This window comes from Nicotiana tabacum, chromosome 1 (assembly GCF_000715075.1).
Source record: "Nicotiana tabacum cultivar K326 chromosome 1, ASM71507v2, whole genome shotgun sequence".
Lineage (NCBI taxonomy): Eukaryota > Viridiplantae > Streptophyta > Magnoliopsida > Solanales > Solanaceae > Nicotiana > Nicotiana tabacum.
The window spans coordinates 22,070,347-22,090,739 of record NC_134080.1 but is presented as its reverse complement, the minus strand read 5'-3'; the positions used below and the strand labels follow the sequence as shown (position 1 = coordinate 22,090,739).

At 34.4% G+C, this 20,393-nt stretch overlaps 3 protein-coding genes across 3 annotated transcripts; 2 read left to right on the top strand and 1 right to left on the bottom strand.

Annotated features, from left to right (window-relative positions):
* Positions 1-979: 979 nt before the first annotated feature.
* LOC107774982 (pentatricopeptide repeat-containing protein At4g02820, mitochondrial-like) lies at positions 980-5,520 on the top strand. The gene is made up of 4 exons (XM_016594646.2): positions 980-1,357; positions 2,009-2,395; positions 2,947-4,210; positions 4,309-5,520. The coding sequence occupies exons 2-3, from the start codon at positions 2,048-2,050 to the stop codon at positions 4,201-4,203; spliced, it is 1,605 nt and encodes a 534-aa protein (XP_016450132.1). The 5' UTR covers positions 980-1,357; positions 2,009-2,047; the 3' UTR covers positions 4,204-4,210; positions 4,309-5,520.
* Positions 5,521-7,232: 1,712 nt separating this feature from the next.
* LOC107774974 (peroxisome biogenesis protein 19-1) lies at positions 7,233-11,895 on the top strand. Its single transcript, XM_016594637.2, has 5 exons — positions 7,233-7,415; positions 7,711-7,759; positions 7,991-8,282; positions 10,531-10,847; positions 11,629-11,895. Exons 1-5 carry the CDS (start codon positions 7,373-7,375, stop codon positions 11,672-11,674), a joined length of 747 nt encoding a protein of 248 aa, XP_016450123.1. The 5' UTR covers positions 7,233-7,372; the 3' UTR covers positions 11,675-11,895.
* Positions 11,896-12,388: 493 nt separating this feature from the next.
* On the bottom strand, positions 12,389-16,811 carry LOC107774963 (putative pectinesterase 68). The gene is made up of 5 exons (XM_016594631.2): positions 16,429-16,811; positions 15,453-15,642; positions 14,519-14,725; positions 12,855-13,093; positions 12,389-12,695 (listed from the first exon to the last, which is right to left on the bottom strand). Exons 1-5 carry the CDS (start codon positions 16,704-16,706, stop codon positions 12,539-12,541), a joined length of 1,071 nt encoding a protein of 356 aa, XP_016450117.1. The 5' UTR covers positions 16,707-16,811; the 3' UTR covers positions 12,389-12,538.
* Between the last annotated feature and the right edge of the window lie 3,582 nt (positions 16,812-20,393).

Sequence of the window (20,393 nt, the reverse complement as noted above, 5' to 3'; positions counted from 1 at the left end):
GTGGGAGGAGAGGTATGAATCGTGAGTTGAGGGAGAAAGAGTAAAGTGTATGCAAAAAGAGAGAGAACGTGGTTAGTCAATTTTACTGTGATTATGTGAGAGAAAAGACTAAAAAGGAGAGAGAAAAATATTATTTAGCATATATGGTGCCTTAAATGTAGGATGTAACTATAATTAGATATTTGGCTATAAAGTATAAAAGGTATCTATAGGATGTAATATTTTAAAATGGTATTTATTTAAAATAAATAGGGTACTAAGGTTTTCTATATGGTGTAAAAATTCCTTAAGAAATTCACCTTTTAACATTAATTAGCAATGAAATTGACCATATTAATCTTTACTATCTTTTCACATAAATACTCTTAACACATATTCCAACACTATTTACTCCAAGGGCAATGTAGGAAAAAAATAATTAATACGTTCTTGAAATCTGGAAAAATAACTTATTTTGGACCACAAAAAAAGGCCAAAAAATTATTTATTTTGGACCGAAGGGAGTACCGATTAAATAAGGGGCATTTGCATCTATACTCGCTTTTTGTGTCACGTTTTAACTTGTGCCCGCTTTGCAAAAAAAAATTGCAAACGTACCTGCTTTTTCGCATAACTTCAGCATACTGGGCTGAAGTAGCAAAGACAATCACGCAAAACTTCAGCATTCTAGTAGCTGGGCTTGAAGTTATAGAACTGAAGTTTTTGTTTTTGTAACTGGCGAACTTCAGCTCTAAAGCTGAAGTTTTTATTTTTATAACTTGCGAGTTTTTGTTTTGTAACTGGCGAAGAGTTGAAGTTTTTATTTTTGTAACTGGCGAACCTGGCGAGCTGAAGTTATTTAGTTCATTTGTAAATTTAGCCCTCATAAAATTTTTACTCACACATCATGTAGTAGAAAAACTCACTTGTAGCCTAAATTTCAAAACCTACATTAGATGTTGCTATTTGCTCAGTTAGTGGCTGCTCAAGTATCCGACATTTCCAATTTTGACAATACGCACCAGTTATCGAAAACAAAGGAAGCAACGGAATTGGATTTGCAATAACGACTGGTATCAGGTTTTGGCTGAGAAGAAGAAGAAAAAATGGGGCTTTAAGTTATTTAAGAAATGAGTATAAGTTAAATTTTTTTTTAAAAATAACTATAAGTTAAATGAGGCAACCAAATAGGGCTCGCTGCACTTTTTATATTAAATAAAGAGAATAATATTACAGATTAAATTTGTTGTTTAATGGGCCAAGTGGAAGAAATCGAAATAAACCCTAAAACCCTATTTCGGCTATACTCAGATACAAAATTGAGAATACAAGCTCTCGCCGGCGAGCAAATTGACCTGCGAAATCACACACTCACTAGGTATGATTTCTTCTGATTTTATCATTTTATTTCTTCATTTCTCAGCTCCTTCATAAATCATAAGCCTAAGTTTTTTCAGTCAGTTTAAACTTACAGCTTGTATTTTTGGTGGGTTTGCCAAAACTGAAAGTTTATTTGGTACCTAAAAATTGAATATCAGGTGTTTATGCTTACAACTGAAAATTGGCAATAATCTAGAAAAAGTTGGATATTTGTAGTTTTTTGAAAGGCCCGTTGTGGGTGCTTTTTGTGCAGTCTGCTTAGAACTAAACAAATATCAGCAGTCTGCTGAATCATTGAGCAATTTGTAGCTATATTAAGAATCAGTAGTTAGGGCTGGTGAATCATTGGTCATGGATTAAGCATTAAAAATCTGTAGTTAAAGATGTCAATATCAGGTCTGAAAGTACATTTACTATTATTCGGGTTTTTGTTTAGACAATGTGGTGTAATGGAATAGTTTGAGGTACGCCTAAGCTGGCCCGAACACAACCCTCATTAAAAAATGTGGTGAAGTACATTTTATGTATAATTTGTTGTTACAAAGATTGTTTGACTCAAATATCTTAAAATGGTGTGTTATAGATGTGCCTTATCTTGGTATTTTTTCTTTACATGGTTATGTCATGTTAACTCTTCTTTTCAATGCAGACCTTGATAAGTAGAAGTTTGTCTGTGCTAAGAATAAAAATGTTGCTCCGTTTGGTTCGGCGATCTTTTGTTGCTGTTCGCCCTTTATCGACTGAAGCTGCAACGGCAGTGAAGTCCACAAGTTTAGGAGGTGGCACAAGCTCTAGCACAAGTTTAGAAGGTGGCACTAGTATTACCACAAGCTTAAAAGGTGGTTCTAGTACTACCATAAGTACTGGTGGCAGAGACACGCTAGGGAAGAGGCTTTTGAGCTTGATCTATGCAAAGCGTAGTGCTGTCATTGCTATACGCAAGTGGAAGGAAGAAGGGCACCCTGTCCGCAAGTATGAGCTCAATCGTATTGTTCGGGAGTTGCGAAGACACAAACGATATAAACATGCCCTTGAGGTTCTCATCCTCCACATTAACTGTTTCATGATTTTGGTTTGAATCATTTATTTTCTTTAGCTTATAGTGGTAGTGTATTTCAGCATTGGAATACCTTTTCTCTTCTTTCTAGCTTTTATATTTTTTCATGGAAATGGCATAGATGGGGGGGGGGGGGGGTTGGAACTATAAACTATCCATTTCTTTTACTGAGTACTCAAGTGAAATATTCTACGTGGTTAAATTGCTGAACACAAATTCCAATTCTCTGTACACGCTGCTACATTGGATTTTGAAAAGATGGTTACTAGTCCAAGAAATGGTCTCTTATGATTGAGAAGGTGAATATCTGTTAGGGTATTCACAATTGCTACTGAGCCTTCACTTATAAAGAGAATTGCTGGAGTCTTCAAGCTTCCTGGAATTTCTTAGATTATTGCTAATAAAAACTGTGCTACTGATGTTAAGAATGGCAAACATGCTGTAAATGCTTTTTTCAAGCATGCTATTTATTTCTTCCACTGTTCTCATTTTGTTAAAATTAATACAAGCTGATGGGGTTATGTTTACAGGTTTGTGAATGGATGAGGGTACAGGATGATATCCAACTATTACATGGTGACTATGCAGTTCATTTGGACTTGATTGCAAAAGTTCGTGGTATGAACAGTGCAGAGAAGTTCTTTGAAGACCTACCTGATAAACTGAAGGCCCAGACCACTTGTACCGCCCTTCTCCACAACTATGTCCAGCACAAGAATACTGCTAAAGCTGAGGCTTTGATGGAAAAAATGTCCGAATGTGGTTTCTTGAAATGCGCTCTTCCTTATAATCATATGCTTTCCTTATACATATCCCAAGGGCAACTAGAGAAGGTTCCCCGCCTGATTCAGGAATTGAAGAAAAATACCTCTCCTGATATTGTCACATACAACCTGGAGTTGGCAGTTTGTGCATCCCAGAATGATGTTGAAGCTGCAGAGAAAACATTCCTCGAGCTAAAGAAGGCAAAATTGGATCCTGACTGGATAACATTTAGCACATTAACAAACATCTATATTAAAAGCTCACTTAAGGATAAAGCAAAGTCAACTTTGAGAGAAATGGAGAAAAGGATTTCCAGAAAGGTTCGAGCTGCATATGGTTCTCTCCTTAGTTTGCATACAAATCTAGAGAGCAAGGATGAAGTTTTGCGAATATGGAAGAAGATGAAGTCAATCTTCCGTAAATTGAATGATGCAGAATATACTTGTATGATATCTTCTCTATTGAAACTGGATGAGTTCGGAGAAGCAATGAATCTGTATACTGAATGGGAATCTGTCTCTGTGACGAGGGATTCTAGGATTTCGAATTTACTTCTTGCTGCTGACATTAACAAAAATGAGATGGAAAAGGCTGTCGATTTTCACAACAGAACGGTGCAGAAAGGCGTTTCTCCTAGCTACACCACTTGGGAGCTTCTTACATGGGGTTATTTGAAGCAAAAGGAAATGGGTAAAGTTCTAGAATATTTCAAAAAAGCTGTTACTAGTGTTTCAAAATGGGATCCTGATGCAAAGATGGTTCAAGAGATGTTTCATGTAGTTGAAGAGCAGGGCAATGTTCAGGTGGCAGAGCAGTTGCTAGTTACCCTTCGACATGCTAAATATGGTAATACAGAGATATATAATGCACTTCTCCGAACTTATGCAAAAGCGGGTAAGATGCCAATGATAGTTGCAGAGAGGATGAAAAAGGATAATGTGAAGATGGATGAGGAGACTCAAAAGCTAATTACATTAACTAGCAAGATGACTGTGACTGAGGTTCCAAGTTCTATTGCTTAAGAACAAGGTTTGACCTTTTCCATTTTTCAGATGTACTTCAATTTCTACCATTTTCTCTTTTTAAAATGTAGGGTTTAATTTCTTCTTCACTCAAAACAATGGCAGAACATTCAGTAGGAATCTTAGATTTCTCTATGGACAAAGAAGCACAAATGTTCCTGTTTAAGCCAAGAGAAGCACTACCTTCCGAAAAGCAGCGCTTGAAACAGATGGCCTGAAAGAACAAGCCTAAAATAGACAAAACCAGGATATCAAGAAACACAGTGAAGTACAAAGAAAAAGACAATGGCGAGAAGAAGGGTAAAAGGTTGCATTACAGCGAAACACCAACCCGGGATGAAGAGAAAACTTAGGGGGTGCCAGCTTCTCCAAAGAGGGTTAAAAGAAATGATAATAGAAGGGTGCTCCTTTTTCAGAAGTATGGAGTGATGAAGAGATTTCCATTTTTAAAGTTATCCATAAGTTCAAGGAGAGAAATAAGGCTTGATCTAAAAGAGAATATGGGTGCATTTTATGATCAAGTAAGCGAAAAAGTTAGACGTTTGAGAGAGAAGTATAAAAGAATGATTTGCAAGGTGGATGGAGTCCTAGAACCCCGCAAGAAGCAGAGTTGTTACATTATGTGAGAAAATCTGGATGGTCTCTAAACCCCATATCATTCAGAGACCAACCAGGTTTTCTCATTAGAAGTGGAACAACTCCATGTCATGCGGGGTTTTGGGACTCCATCCACCTTGCATATCATTCTTTTGTACTTCTCCCTCAAACCTCTAACGTTTTCTCTTACTTGATCACTATGGTTTGCAGAATAAGCAAGTGTATACAAAATCATAAAATGCATTCATATTTGTTTTTTTGGACGAGCCCTGTTTCTTCCTTGAACTCGAGTATAACTTTAAGAATGGAATTCTCATCTTTGTCACTCCATAGTTTTGAAAAAGGCACACCCTTCAATTTTTCATTTCTTTTGGTTTTCTTTGGAGACCCCCCCCCCCCCCACCCACACACACACACACCCCAAAAAAAACTAAATGCAATCATTGTCTTGAACTGGCTTAACTTTTACCCTTGGTTCCGTTATGATGTGTTATCTGCACCAGAGATACTCTCAGTTCACTCCTGGATGATAGAACTCTCATAACTGTCATTGATTTCCCCTTCCCCTTGGCTTCCATCACAGTGGTTCTCTTTACTAATCTATTTTCTTCAAACATGGTGTTGTTGACAGCTTTATTTCCGGATTAAGCATTTAGATGCTGGATGCATCTTCTGTGTTAAATCATAATATGATAACAGGCGTACACTTTTATGACTCGATATAGGCCCTATTTTTGAGAATTTGAATTCAGAATCTTATCTTAGCTCTCTATCGGAGACTGCTTCTATCAGACTATTACGATCTTGCATATTTTAGCATGCCAATGGCACATTCTGAATTCTGAAGTATGAAATTTATTAATAGTTGACTATATGTACGTGTTTGGAATTTCAAGAAACTTGAAACAGCAAGTTCAACTGTCCATCTGGCTTATGTCTAAACAATATTGGTTCTTCATTCAGAAGAGTGAAGACCCTCTTAGTATTGTTGAAACATAAAAGGGCAAAAGATAATAATAATAATAATAATAAAACAGAGGTGATACTGGAACTGTTATGCACTTGTTATGGATGGTTTATCAGTAGTTACTTTTTAGGTGATTTGGTAGTGTAATTTTTTTACATCGTGTGTGTATTGAAGTTCAACTTTTTTAGAATTACAACTCTTTTAAACTCTTTTGGGCCCTTGTTCCCCAATTGGGAGCAAATGCTCTGTGTAGCGAGTACATTTCTCTTTAAGTTAGTGTTAAGTTACTGGTTGCAACCAGATTGAGGTGTGTTAAGGGGCACTGAATTTCCAAATGGATGTTTGTCCACCATAATCTTCATATGATTCTCCACATGGAAAGAACATTGTACTCTAATTGAAGAAATGAAGGCTTTTGTCCCTAATAAAGTACAAACATCTGAATATTTATAAATTTGGTTAAAATTTGAAACACGAATTTTTGAAGTTTGTTGAAAAATAACTTTTGGAAGTTGACGTTGTGTTTGGAAATGCATTTTATTTGAAGAAAAGTTGAAGTTTTGTGAGTAGAAGAAAAAATTTCATCCAAAAAATGCCATAAACCAATTTTTGGGAACTTAAAAAGAAATCCAATTTTTTTTACAAAATTTCATGAACAAAAAATGTTTTTAATTTTTTTTTTAAAAAAGTAGCCAACATCTATGATCAAACGGGCTTAATTTTAATCCTATCCAATTTATGTTTGGTTTCTCAATCATTGTTTTTGTTAGTCTCAAATGCATTCATAGACAAAAAGCTAATTGCGTGTGATTACTGTACTATCAAATGATGCTTTTGCACAAAATAGACGGATTGCGAGGAAGCTAATATTGATTACTCGAGAATAATAGTTTAATTTAAGATTCAGATACTACAGGTCCAGGAGTTTCTTTGCTTGAAAAATAATCGTATAAAATTCACTGCTATGATTGAATGTCGAAAACTACAAAACATCAGTACTCCGGTCCACAAAAATATCAATTTATTTTTTAATTTTGGTCCAAAATAATTGTTCATTTATATAATCAAAAAAAAATTAAATTAGTTTTTCAAAGTTATCTTTATGTGCATATCCCTAAAAAGTCATTTACTCCTCACATTTGAAAAGAGAAGTAAGTGTTACTATAACTATGGTAAAACATTTAATGAAGGTTAGTTTAGTCACACTAACTATTTTCGTCTAAAATTTCATATTTAATTAATGGGTGTGCCCAAAGCAAATTGGTCACTTATTGTGGACCGGAGGAGTAATATTTTGAGACAAAATAAATATAAATTGTGTTAAAAATGAAAAAAACAAAAACAAAAAGAATGGAAAAAATAGCCTTTACGTACTTTCTTGTAAAACCCGATAAAAAGGTAGTTTACCTTTACCAACTAAATTTGTCTCGGGAAGTAAAACTGAAGGTCGGCTGTTAAGACCAAAACGGCGCCGTACAATTTTCTTTGAACCCAAACCTTGTATGTTCCTATCCCTTTTCCCATCTTCTATGTCAAAAAGATTGGATTTTTATTGATATTTTAGGTGAATACACTAAAACCAACAACATATACAATACTTCATCCATGGCTACTGACCACTCTGATGATTTAGACCAACTTCTTGACAGTAAGTATCTTCACCCTTTTACTCATTTATCATATATATATATATATATTACATGCCTTAGAACTGCATTTAAATGAATTGAATTAGGTTATTCAAAGTTACCCTTTTTCTTAATTACTATATACCTTAGAACTACATATAACTGAATTGAATTGGGTTATTTAAATTTACCCTTTTCCCCATTTGCAAATAGGTATCTGTCTTTAACTGTTGTTTTGGTCATATACATCAGATATATATGTAATTGAATTGGATTATTCAACGTTGCCCTTTTCTTAATTTTCATTTTTTTCAGGTGCTTTGGATGATTTTCAGAGCCTCAATCTAGCTTCTGGTTCTCAAAGGTTTCTACTTTCTCTTGTGGCATTATTTATCTTTACTTGTGTTTAAAGCTAATGGGTTTGACCCGTGGAAGCAGCCAGTAATGCTTGCATAAGGGTTAGACTGTCTATATCAAACCCTAGAGGGGACACCGCATAAATGCGGGACCCCCTATTTTTTCCTTTTTTGTGTTTTAAGCTAATGGGGTTGAATTTTGAGCTGTGAATTTAAAAGGGTTGCCTTTTTGATTGTAGAAGTGGGGATGGGGAGGACAAGAAAGATAGTTCTTTTAAGCCTGGTAAGGTTCAAGGCTTAGGGATGACGTTGCCCGATAGGAATGCTAAGAAAAAGGGGAAGCAAAAGGCTTCCGGTGAGTCAAAAGACTCGCACGTAGCTGAAGCTCTTGATAAGCTTAGGGAACAGACTAGAGAGGCTGTTAAAGGATTGGAATCAGTGGCCGGGCCGAGACCTGGTGTAGATAGCTTGGGGAATGATGCAATGATGGAGGAGTGGGTTAAGCAGTTTGAGGAGCTTTCTGGATCTCAGGTATCTTGTCTTTATGTTTCTTCTATGTTAACGGTGTGTGATTTTACGGCTTTTAGTTCTTTTTGTAAAATGCTGAACATGGGAACTGCAAAAATATACGTCTCTTTATGAAGATCCATAGTTGAATGCAAAGTCCTCTTCAGGTATTTGCAAGGAGGCTATGGTCTAATCGCCCTTGATGCCATCTTGATAACTGGACTGAATGTCTCATCATAGTCTATACCCTATTGCTGGTTGTAGCCTTTGGCTACCACGCGAGCCTTGTAGCGATCAATAGTCCCATCAGACTTTGACTTTCTCTTGTATAACCACTTGCGAGCCGATACACAAATTTATAAATCAAAATTTAGCCGGAAAATGGGATGAAGCCCGCCAGAAAGCTTTTGACAAAATAAAGGACTCCATTCTAGTGCCTACAACGCCAGGAAGCAGTTGGATGAATCTCCAGTGGTTCCTTCCATCGGCGTCATCGAACCACGTTAGCAATCCAGAATAACTGGAAGCTCGAAACGAGCGGTCAAAGGAATTTCATTCCCAGATGGTGGATTTTTATTTAATGTTTTCTTTATTAAATTATTTAGTTTCAGTAAGGCGGGTGTGGGTTGATACACTGATATAGTTAGACTGTTCGAGAAATAATTTTGCCGTATTTTCATCTTCTTTTTCCTACCAAAGGATTGCTTTGGTGCATCGAAGTGTTGTGCAGTGGGTTAATATGACCAAACATTGTTATCCTGTGCTGTTAAAGAACAGTCACCCCTTTGACGACTCGTCGGGTGAATTCTTTAAAAGCCTTTATAAATGTAGACCCGAATTCGTTTTGCTCTAAAATCTCTGTACTTAGCTGGATTTCTATTGATCTTTTATCCTGTTTTAAATTAATTGCAATTTTGGCTGTTGAGCTTTAGTTTTGAGCGGGTGCTTTATGTCATCTAGTTGCTTCCTGCTATTAAAAATGCCAACTGAGTACGGTCATGAATTGAGGTTAAGGAGTATCTGGGTGCTTGAGGCAGCATTCTGACACATTTTTCTCATAGTTCAAGTTCGAAGAATATTGGAATTTAATGACAGTAATCTCTTAGTAATAAAAGAGTTGATACATTTGGATAGATTCAAACAATTTGCTTGAGGAAAGGACAGAGACTGAATAGGAGAGATCAAGGTGGAGAAGACAATATCTACTACAATGTGGAGTAGCATTATTCTACGAGTAAAGTTTTTGAAGGTTTCTTTTGGTTTAATATGGATATATTGGTGTTTGAAAGGTGAATTGCTGAGGAAAAGACTGAATTTGGGAGATCAATTGACCCTTGCATCAATTACTAAGACAAGGCTAACCTGAATTACAGCAATACCCTATAATTCATAGAGAACATTGCTTAATATTTGAGTCTAGCAATCCTTTAGTTTATGACTCCAATAGCTAACCTACATTCAAATTCTGTTTAGGCATCTCCTTACGTTCCTTGAAAAAAGATTCTCACTGTGGGGCCAAAGATAAGTTTCTCGCTTTTACTTGTGGTGTATGCTTCATGTGCGCAAGTTTGTGTTTGTAAAGCATGCCTGTAATGGCGGATTTCATCCCTGCTTTAGTCTATTCTCTGCACTCTTTTTTGGTGATTATTCACAGGGATCCCAGAGACTTTGATTGCTTGTTACATAAATTAAGAAGATAGATTAATTCCATTATTGGAATTTGTGATGAAAATTAAATGTATATGAAAGGTATTATCTTAAGCTTGTTTTTTCTGGAGTTACTATAATATTTTGGGGATCATAAAACCATTTCTTGATCTATATGTTCCAAATAGGTGAATAGGAGACAAGCAAAATGTAGAGCCTGAAAAATGTAAAAAAGACATTTCATGTTTGGATTCAGTAGAGCATCTCCTCATGTTTTGAAGACATTCAGTGATGTTTCCTATAGGCTATACCCTCATCAATTTAAGGGTTAAAGCTAACTTGGCAAAATACATGGAAATTTGAGAGTTTTTTTTTTTGAATGTAATTCTGGATTAAGTTTTATGATCAAGAAGCTGCATGGTAGGGTCAAGGTATTTTTCTCTAGCATCAACGAATGGTGTTCACAGCTTTGGATTTGGATTTGAATGATTGGTCGAGTGTCACTATAAAGAAGTTATTGATGCTTTTTTCTCCTTTACGTGTTCTCATTACGCATCATCTTTATCCTGTAGCTTTTCACTTGCTCTAAGTGGATATATGATTATTCTGTTCCTCTGAGTCGTAGGACATGGAGTCGATAGTAGAGACCATGATGCAACAGCTTTTGTCAAAGGAAATCCTTCATGAACCCATGAAAGAAATTGAAGAAAGATATCCTAAATGGTTGGAGGACAACAAAGCTAAGTTGAGCACGGAAGATTATGAACGTTACAGACGCCAGTATGAACTTATAAGAGATCTGAACAAAGTTTACGAGACTGAACCTAGCAACTTCAACAAAATTGTAGAGCTTATGCAGAAAATGCAAGAATGTGGCCAACCGCCAAATGATATTGTTCATGAGCTTGCTCCAGACTTTGATATATCATCTCTTGGACAACTGTAAGTGTTCTAACAGTTTCAGGATTTTGTTCGTATTGAGTTAACTGCATACTGACAACTAAGTGGTTGTTAGAGTTTGGAGTTATCGTATCCTTTTTCCTGATTTCCTTTGTAGAGAGCTATTTTGCCAAGGTTTTTGACCTATGCATGGCTTTCCCAAAAAAAATTGGGTTGTGGTTTAAATTCAACTCAACTATGCTTCAATATCAAACTAGTCAGAGTCGGCTTATGAACCCTTAGTAGACATTCTGTTCTATAACAGTTAAGAGCAGTTCATAGTTTGACTAAGTTTACGCTGGTCATCGACGTATCACAACCCTCTTCCTTTATTCGGGTGTGATTTAGAAGTGTGAAAGTACTTTTCCTAGATTATTTTGGGTTTGCTTATTGTGCACATAATTAAAGTTTTAGCTTTTGATAGTGATCTCACTTAGTTGAAGTTTCATACCTTTGATTATTTTTTACAAGTGGACACAGATCAAGATTGGCATTATAGTTGTAAAATTTGAACCGCGGCTTACATGCATTAAGATCTTTTCGGTACGGGAAAAGAAAAAAGGAAATACAAAACCCCGTATAGACAATCTGACATACCAATTAATCCAATCAGATGTGTGAATTAACTGAAGATTTTGCCTGAAATCATACGCACGATCTCTACCATCAACGGTTTTTGAAGATAGAATGCGAGAGCTGTTTGATGTTTAGTAAATACTCATTAGACAACGATGTTATTGTGTATCCTTTGGTATATTTAGCTATCTTTCTTGTTGTTTTGCAGATCCCCAGAGATGTTGGAGGGCCAACAGAACTGCCGTGTTATGTGAAAACTGAAATGTCCCCCCGCTTGAATGTCCTGCTTGTTTTCGTCACCTTTGTCACAGTTTGCATACAACATTTATTTTGCTACTTGTAATCTTATTGCTCTTAATATCTCGGTGCCTTATTTCCTTTTCTTTTTTGGTGTTCACATAGGAGTCCCTGTTAGACCACAAAATGGTTGTAATTCTTAAAATGGTGGAATAAGAACGGTCCAAGTGCATCAATAGCCACTTTAAGCCCGCTATTTAAAATATATCCACAGTTTACAATGTATTTAAAGATTAGCCAATTCACCCAAACTTCAAATTTTCGAACTTCAGGATATAATTTTCAAACTTTAGGACACGATATCCTGAATTTTTGAACTACTAATTTAAAATTTATGATATAAGATTCGAACTTCTGGACATAATTTTTGAACTTTAAGACACAATGTCCTGAAGTTTAAATTTTGAGGTTTAAACTCTAGGACGTTGTGTCTTGAAATTTGAGCGAAATTGGATAATTTTTAAATATATTATAAACTGTATATATATTTTAAACAAAAGTGACTACTTGATCTAGTTGCTACCGGAGTCACAAAAGACTATCTAAATTGATTCACTCGATAGTTGTATCGATGATTTTCACTTGTTAATATATAGAGTCCAATAATCATATTTTGTGTTGATACAAGAATGGAATTTCTACTAGGGAGACAAAAGATAAAAGAGAAAACATAAGTAAACAAAGGTACAAAGAGATCACTATCATTACCTTTATAACTATGATTACAATCATTTTATTTCTAATATAAACAAAATGAATGGAATTAAAGAATTGATTAACAAAGATTTGTAAGATCAGTAAGTATTCTGTGCAAAAAATGTTTAAGCGTCGGAGGGAGCAATCCAGTGGCGTCCGTTGACAAAGCTCTTGGCTAGAAATGGGTGGGCCGTGTCGTAATCCAGATCACGGGCCCATGATACTCCCATCACTGCTGCTGCTCCTGGCCCCCAGCATTTGTACACTCCAAAAAATGCAGTCCTGGAATTTGTCATACAACCCAGCCCAGTTTAGGATTTAACTGAATATTGGAAGCCCAAAAAAGAGCTAAAATACAACAAGAACTGATTAAACTATAAATACCAGCGGGTATATTAATAATCGTGTTCTATCAATGATAATCTATGTCTCCTGTCTTACTTGTTCTTGTTGCTGACGTGGTCCCAGTAATCCCAGCCACCATGGGCCACAACGTCATCGAAGTAGGTGTAGGAATAGACAATTCTGGAGTATTGGCCCATAGCACGGCCCACGTAAAGTGGGCCAGACCCTGTAACCCTGCACCCTATGAATGCAAATCCAGACTTGTCGTCTGGGGATCTTCTATCTTGGGCTGCTATGGACCCAAATCTTGTGGCTATTGAATGCAGCTCGCAGTCCTGCGCCAACACAAGCATATGTTACATTTTTGTAAAAATAGCACGGGCTAGCCAGTTTTTAGACTGATCATTCAAAAATAGCTAGTGTTTGCAAAGTCATTGAAAAATAGCCACTATTTTGCTACAACACGGAAAGCTCCAGCATAATATACTGGAGATTGATGCACCTGTGTATGAACTTCCAACATATTATGCTGGAACTCCAACACGCGGAAAGTTCCAGTATAATATACTGAATATTGGAGCATTGGTGCTCTAATCTCCAGTATATTATGCTGGACCGGTATATTATACTGGAACTTTAGTATAATATACTGGAGTTCCAGCATAAGTATATTGGAATTCCAGTGTACTTATGCTGGACTGAAGTTCCAGTATATTATATTGGAATTCTAGTATATTATACTGGAGTATTTTTCCGGATTTTGAATAGTGTTTTCGGTCAAATTTATCTTTACATGAAAAGTGGCTAAATTTCGATTACTTTTGAAACTGTGGCTATTTTTGAATGACCACTTGTAAATCTGGTTATTTTTGAATTTCTCCCAGACATTTTTCTTAATTATATTATTTGGACAGTACAACACCAACATCATGTCTCAATCCCAAGTGAGTCGGGATATAAATAAATTATTAGAGTCATTATTTGAGGATTCGCTTTTTTGTTTGACTATATTTTCATATATATTTTCTAGCTTATTAATACATTTCATATAGTTTCTAAATATGAAATTTTATTTTTCTAAAAATGTTTAAAATATGAACCCAGAAAATTTGATATGTTGGCATGATGGCATCTGCACTAGGAACCTACTAGTAATTATTTAGGACGTAAATAGCTGTAGCATAGTTTATACAGCACCCATATCCTAGTAGTGTTAGTTTTTAATTAGTCGTGAACGTTTAAATAATGGAAAAAGCAATCCTCCTTTTATGCTACAGACATCAAGAACAGACAAGGATTCCAGCTTTAGCAAATCGGCAAAATTATATCTCACTTTTTCAAAAATTTCTTGTAGCATACTATTAGGTACTACTTTATCTTCTCTTTCCTCATCTTTTCCGATGCACGATATATTTTTTTAAAACAAATTGTATTACTTTGTGCTCACACTTGTAAGATTCATTTTTGACGTAACCCAACTTAAAAATTTAGATCATTAAATAAGGATTTCCCACGGGACGGATGTAGTGTATAATCGAAATATTTAATTGAACTCATAACTTTCGATGCAGAGTAAAACATTTACATGTAAAAATTTATTAAAATTGCAAAAATAGTAGATATTAACCCATAACTTTAATAATATAATGAATTCAATGTTAAAAAATTTAAAAATTGAACTCAAAAGGTTTAAATCCTGGATCCGCCCATCTGATGTCCATAATCATATATAAGAGTAGATTAACGTTTTAGATATATACCTTATACATGGAGCGACCATTGCCAAAAATGAAGTCAATAGAGCCCTCAATGTAACATTCTTTGAAGTAATGGCGGCCGGCGTCGTCGCAGAGAGTGTCCTGTGCGCCGTAGAATCCACAGCCGGAGAAGAAAGCCTTGTCGCCTGATATCCGAAATGCCACTGCTTGCCATCCCTGCATTCCTGGCAATGGTGCTGGTGCTGTGTTCTACAACAGCCAATTGCCATTACATTCAACAAAAAATGAGATATTTTCTTGTGACAATTTTAATATTGTGGTAAAACTTATATATACAATCAGACTTCTCTATAACAATATTTTATTATAATAACCATTCACTATAAAAGTCAAATTTTTATCGCAACTTATTTTTTTTATTATGTTATAATATATGTTCTCTATAATAATATTTTACTATAGCAGTCAAAAAATATCGGAATCAAAACTGTTATAGAGAGATTTGTCTATAAAAATGAATAAGTAACCTGTAGAATAAAGTAGATTAGCTGTCACAGACTAAAATATATTAACTAATTGTGTAAAATTCTTTAAATTGTAAGTCAAGTCCATAGAGATTGGATAAGGTTTTATAGGTTGGGGTTTTCCATATATTCTCCAAGTTATCTAGAAAACCACTATAGATAATTATCAATATTTAACGTAAACTATAACCTAGAAAGACAGTAAATAACATATTATAATTCATTATACTTTGCAAAAAATACAAATTGTATAAAAACTTAAATTCATTCTCTGATTGGTGCAAACTGAAAAAGTTTTCTGACATTCTTATCTAGTGTTGTATTTTTCCAACTTTGGCCACACAGTGTGATATGCAACTGCAAAATTGCCTCTCTCTTTCACACACACACACATTCTTGTTTACTAAAAGTTTACTGGAAAGAAAGAAAGAAAAAGGAGAAAAAGACCATACTTTGAAGCTAATATTTCGAGCAGAGAAAAAAGGAGCATAAACAGTGACAGAAGCAGTTTGATAGGTACGAAGCTGTTGTCCATCTGCGCCTTTGTCCTTTGCTCTATCATGCCATTCTATTATCGTCACCTCCCTCCCTGCTCCTTGAAATGTTATGTATGGCTTTGTTTCTGGCACCACCACTTTCTCTCTACGTACAGCAAAACACATTTCCATTAAAACAAGAGAGACAGACACCCGTGAATTGGTCAATAAATGAAAATGTACGAATTAAACATGTTCACGTACTTGAACCAAAAAAAATAAATGTCACTATATGTAGATATATACTCTACTTGCATGGTATATAAGAAAGATAGAAGAATTAACCTAAAACTGCTTGTACTAAAAATAGTAACGGATATATGATATAAGTATAATGTATGTATAACTATGCATAATTAGTGCATAATCTATGTATACATGCTTGAAAAAGTAAACAATGAATCTGTACGGCTATTTGTTTAAAGATCCCTATAAGATAATGAATTATACCATCTGAATTTCACAATTTTTTTTTTGCGTGTGAAGGCACTTGCATTGTTCAAGAAAGGTGTGAATCATTAAATACACGTCTTATATTCTATCTTTCAACTCTCTTTAAGGAAAAAGAATTAACTTCTAAACGTGACAATGTAAAAAAAGTTTTATATTATCAAATCACCTAAATGACAATTACGTATAATCGTCCATGAAAAGAGGAATTAGTAACCGCGAAAACAAATAGGAGTATATTTTACGCACGACCAGCTTATATAAAATGAATCTAAAAAAGTAATTTACCCCATAATAATTTTATAATTAGTAAAGGACTTGATTGCTTTTTTTTTTCTTGGTTACACACTGTTAGTACATATAGAAAATAAACGCCCAAAGATGCTAACATGTGAAAGTAGTAAAACAAGAAGAGGATGGGCAGGAGGAAGAAAATAATTACATGTAATAACCAGGGCAAATGTCAATAATGACACTCATTCGGTTGTTGTGTGGAATAGAGTCCACAGCAGCCTGAACTGACTGGTAATCTCCAAAACCATTAACGTTAACTGAGATATGGCGAGTGCCTGAAGGTCCGATCCATTTATGGCGCCGGTGCTTCATAAAACTGGACGCTGCTGATACACTGCTACACTCTGCAAAAAAGAAGAAGAATAAACAGTAATGTACGAAGAAAATGGTGAATATGGTAAAATAAGAATAATTGAAAACAGCCATTAAAATAGAATTTAGTATCCTGAAAGAATTTGAGAGAGAATGTAATGTTGGGAAACTGGGGAAGAATGTTATTAAGTGAAGGAAGTATATATATGTGTGGAGAATTTGGAATCTGCAACGGTCATATTTTCGGTGTTCCCTCGCCTTTAATTAATTATATAATGTGCTAATAATTAATTTGTTATATATGCGTGACCATTTTGTTCAAAAGTCAAGAACTTGGACTCTTATATTTGTTTTGATCATTTGTAACTTAGATTTCTGTGCTGATTAGCAGCAAAAAGTATAATCATACACTATTCAAGAAGAAAATAAGAAAAGGAAAATACTATTACTCTACAAATATAAAAAGTTAAAAGAGAGAAAGGTTTTATGAATTCAAAAATGTTTTTTTAGTTATATGGCAATATCGGTATTTTAATTACTAACATGAGTCATAGGTAAAATTAAACATAAGATCTATTTCTAATCCAATTGTAACTGGTCAGTGGAGATTATTTTCTACAATTCAATATATTCGGGTATCAATGCATTTGGAGAATTCGATTATTCTGTATTATACCTAATTTATTGAATAGTGAGTTCTTGGAGAAATTCAGAACATATAGACTGGATTAGTAAGTTTTTTTTTTTTTTTGAGTACCCAATAAGTTTTGAATTTTAGTTTTTCACACTTCAGTACTTAAAACCTACATTTATAAATTTTGCCTCCTTAAATTAAGGACCCGTTTGGCCATAGATTTTGTCAAAATAAATTTGGGTTTTATTTGGCAAACACATGTTTGGCCATAGATTTTGCCTACATTTTGGCAAAATCCCATTGAGCTGGTTTTGGGCCAAAATATCACTATTACATTTTTTAAAAATTGCCCCAAACTTTTTAAATTTATAAAAGAGCCCACCATTTATTATTTTGTAATAATATTGCTACGTCTTCTCGGTCATCTGATAGTGTACCATGTTCATTATAAAAATGATAATTTTGTATCAAATTTATTTATGTTCAGGACTATGGTTTGCGATAATATAATGAATGTTATTGATAATGGTACTGTTGGATATTTGTGATAGTTTTTAGAACTTGTGGGTATAAGTCATATTTCATGTTTTTTCAAAATAAATTTGGGAAATATGTTTTGAAAACTCATGTCCAAACACATTTTCATCTTCAAACCAAATTTCACTCAAATCAGATTTTTCAAAATAAATTTGGGAATCTATTGCCAAACGCTAGCTAAAGGTAAAGGAATTTGTGAAATCACCAAAAAGTTGCGGTGGAGTTGTAAGTACTCATCCACCCTTAATCAAAGGTCTCGAGTTCGAGTCATAGGTATGAAGTCGCATTTGTTAGGGTCTTAGGGAGCGCTTGACCTTGCAATGTCGAACTTCTCGGCACGAATTCGGATTTAATCGGTAACCCCAATGTGTGTACCGGACACTGAGTGAGAAACCAAAAAGGAAAAAAAAAAAAAAAAAAGGAAGTTGTGAATCATTGACTGCCAATATAGATCCATATGCATTATTATATCGTGAAATGAATAAATGCAATGCTGATTATATTCTAGTCTTTTCTGTTATAAAGTCTTAGAAATGGCTGCTACCTACCAGTCAGAGACTCAGTATATTCTAACCAATATATATGTCTTCAACATTAAGTCCTGCAATTCTGAGTATAGATGTTTTTTTTAAAGCGAATCATAAAATAAATTATAAGTAACTCACTGTTAAAAGGTAAGCATAAATTGAAGATAATTAAGATAAAAAACCATAGCTAATTAAATTATCGAATAAGCTGCATTAAAGAAAAAAATATGAACATGCCTGAGATAAGTTAAAATGAAGTAACAGGTTAGTGAAGATTCATCTAGGCAAATTTTACTTATTTGGAATTGAAGCATATTTGTTGTTGTATAGAAAAAATAATAGTACTCTCGTTGTTCTAATTAAGAGAGTGCTAGGACCCGTAGTCTTCATTAAAACATATTATAAATCAAACGCTTTTCCAGTTAAAGACATGAAAAATACATGAATAAAACTATTGTTAAAGAAAAAAAAGCTATAGACTTTTTTTTTTTTTTTTTGAAATTAACTACATATAGTGGAGTGCCATTCTTTTTTGAGATGGAACAAATCATAAGAAGTAGTAACACTAAAAAGAAGGGAGAAACAACACCTATAGAAAAGAAACATGATATTAAATGAAGTCTACACCATAAGCAAAGGGGTTCCAAGTTCGAGTAGGTTTGAGCTCTGAGTACAAAAACAATTATATTTCTTAGGAAGTGTTTTTTACCTTCTAATGTGGAATTTTTTTATGCTTATTCGAACTTAATTAGTCGGATCTCAACGTGAATACTAGATATTTACTGGGAAACAAAAAATGAAGAGCTGTAAATGTCTCTGAGTTTATAGATAAAAGGTTGAAACGGTCATGTTTATGGAGTAGTAATTTGCATGTGGGGAATACATAAGGGTAATAGCGATAGTGGTGTGCATGTAGGGAAAAAATGGTCCTAGCATGGTCTCTACATTTTTGTACTAATAAAATACACTATAGTTGTTTTCCCTTTCTCCCCTTGGTCCCTAGCTATGTGGGGACCCACTATAAGTAATTTATATTTTTTGTTTTGTTTTTAATGTTCATGGAAATGGGCCCTTCGAATTTAAAAGTCAGTTTTTTTCGAACGTTGGAAAGGGGGGAAAAGAACTTTTTCCACACAAAGGGGCGTTGAGACAAAAATTCCAAACTTGTATAAAGATTGATTTTTCTAAAAGAAACATGAAAGTTATTTATGATGGGATGTTGATTCTGCTTGATTTTTGGGCGTAGGCCCTCAAATCATTGAACAAACAGTTAAAAAGAATGAAATCATATTAATTAACCATTGAGCAATTAATAGTAATTCGTGTGTAGAATGAAAAAAGAATTTCTCTAAACGAAAAGTTAGTAGTACTACTGTTAGTCTGTAATCAATATATTTCCTGCACGAACTATATAAGATTTGAGAACGTAAACTCCAACTCAAGAAACTAAGATATATATATAATCGTTAATATTCACAGATCAATCACACGATAATAAATTCGTTCCCGAAACTTCTACGCATGGCCCGACACATTATGGGAGCGGGTCATGCTCGAAATGTTACCTTCATCAGATGCCGAAGACAAAAGGTTAACTATGGCTATGATGAGTGGTTTTGCTAGCATAAGCAATAATGAAATTAGTATTTTTATAAATGATGAGAGAAGGATAATTACACTGATGCACAAGAGCTCAACAAACTCTTGAAATAGCAAAAAGATATATCAAAAGAAAGAAAAGGAGGGAGAGGGGAAGGTTATTCTACCGAAGAAAGAGGGAACACACATTTGCTTTAAATAGTTTCCAAATAACTATTTTGCACCTTTGATTGTACCTCACCAAAAATCTTATTATTGCGAATAGTTTATTAAAGTCACTTTCTTTTATTGATCTACAATATCAATATATTTCGTATTAATATTGTTATTCAAGATATATATATATTGTTGTTCCTCTGTACTTGTAAATAATGATTCTGGAAATTAGAACGTTAGCTTATAAACATAAATATAAATAAAAAACAGAAATTAATTCGAGCCCACTGAATTCACAGTGTTTCCTTAAGGAATTTAATCCCCTCCTAGTACCCAAGGTTATAGATT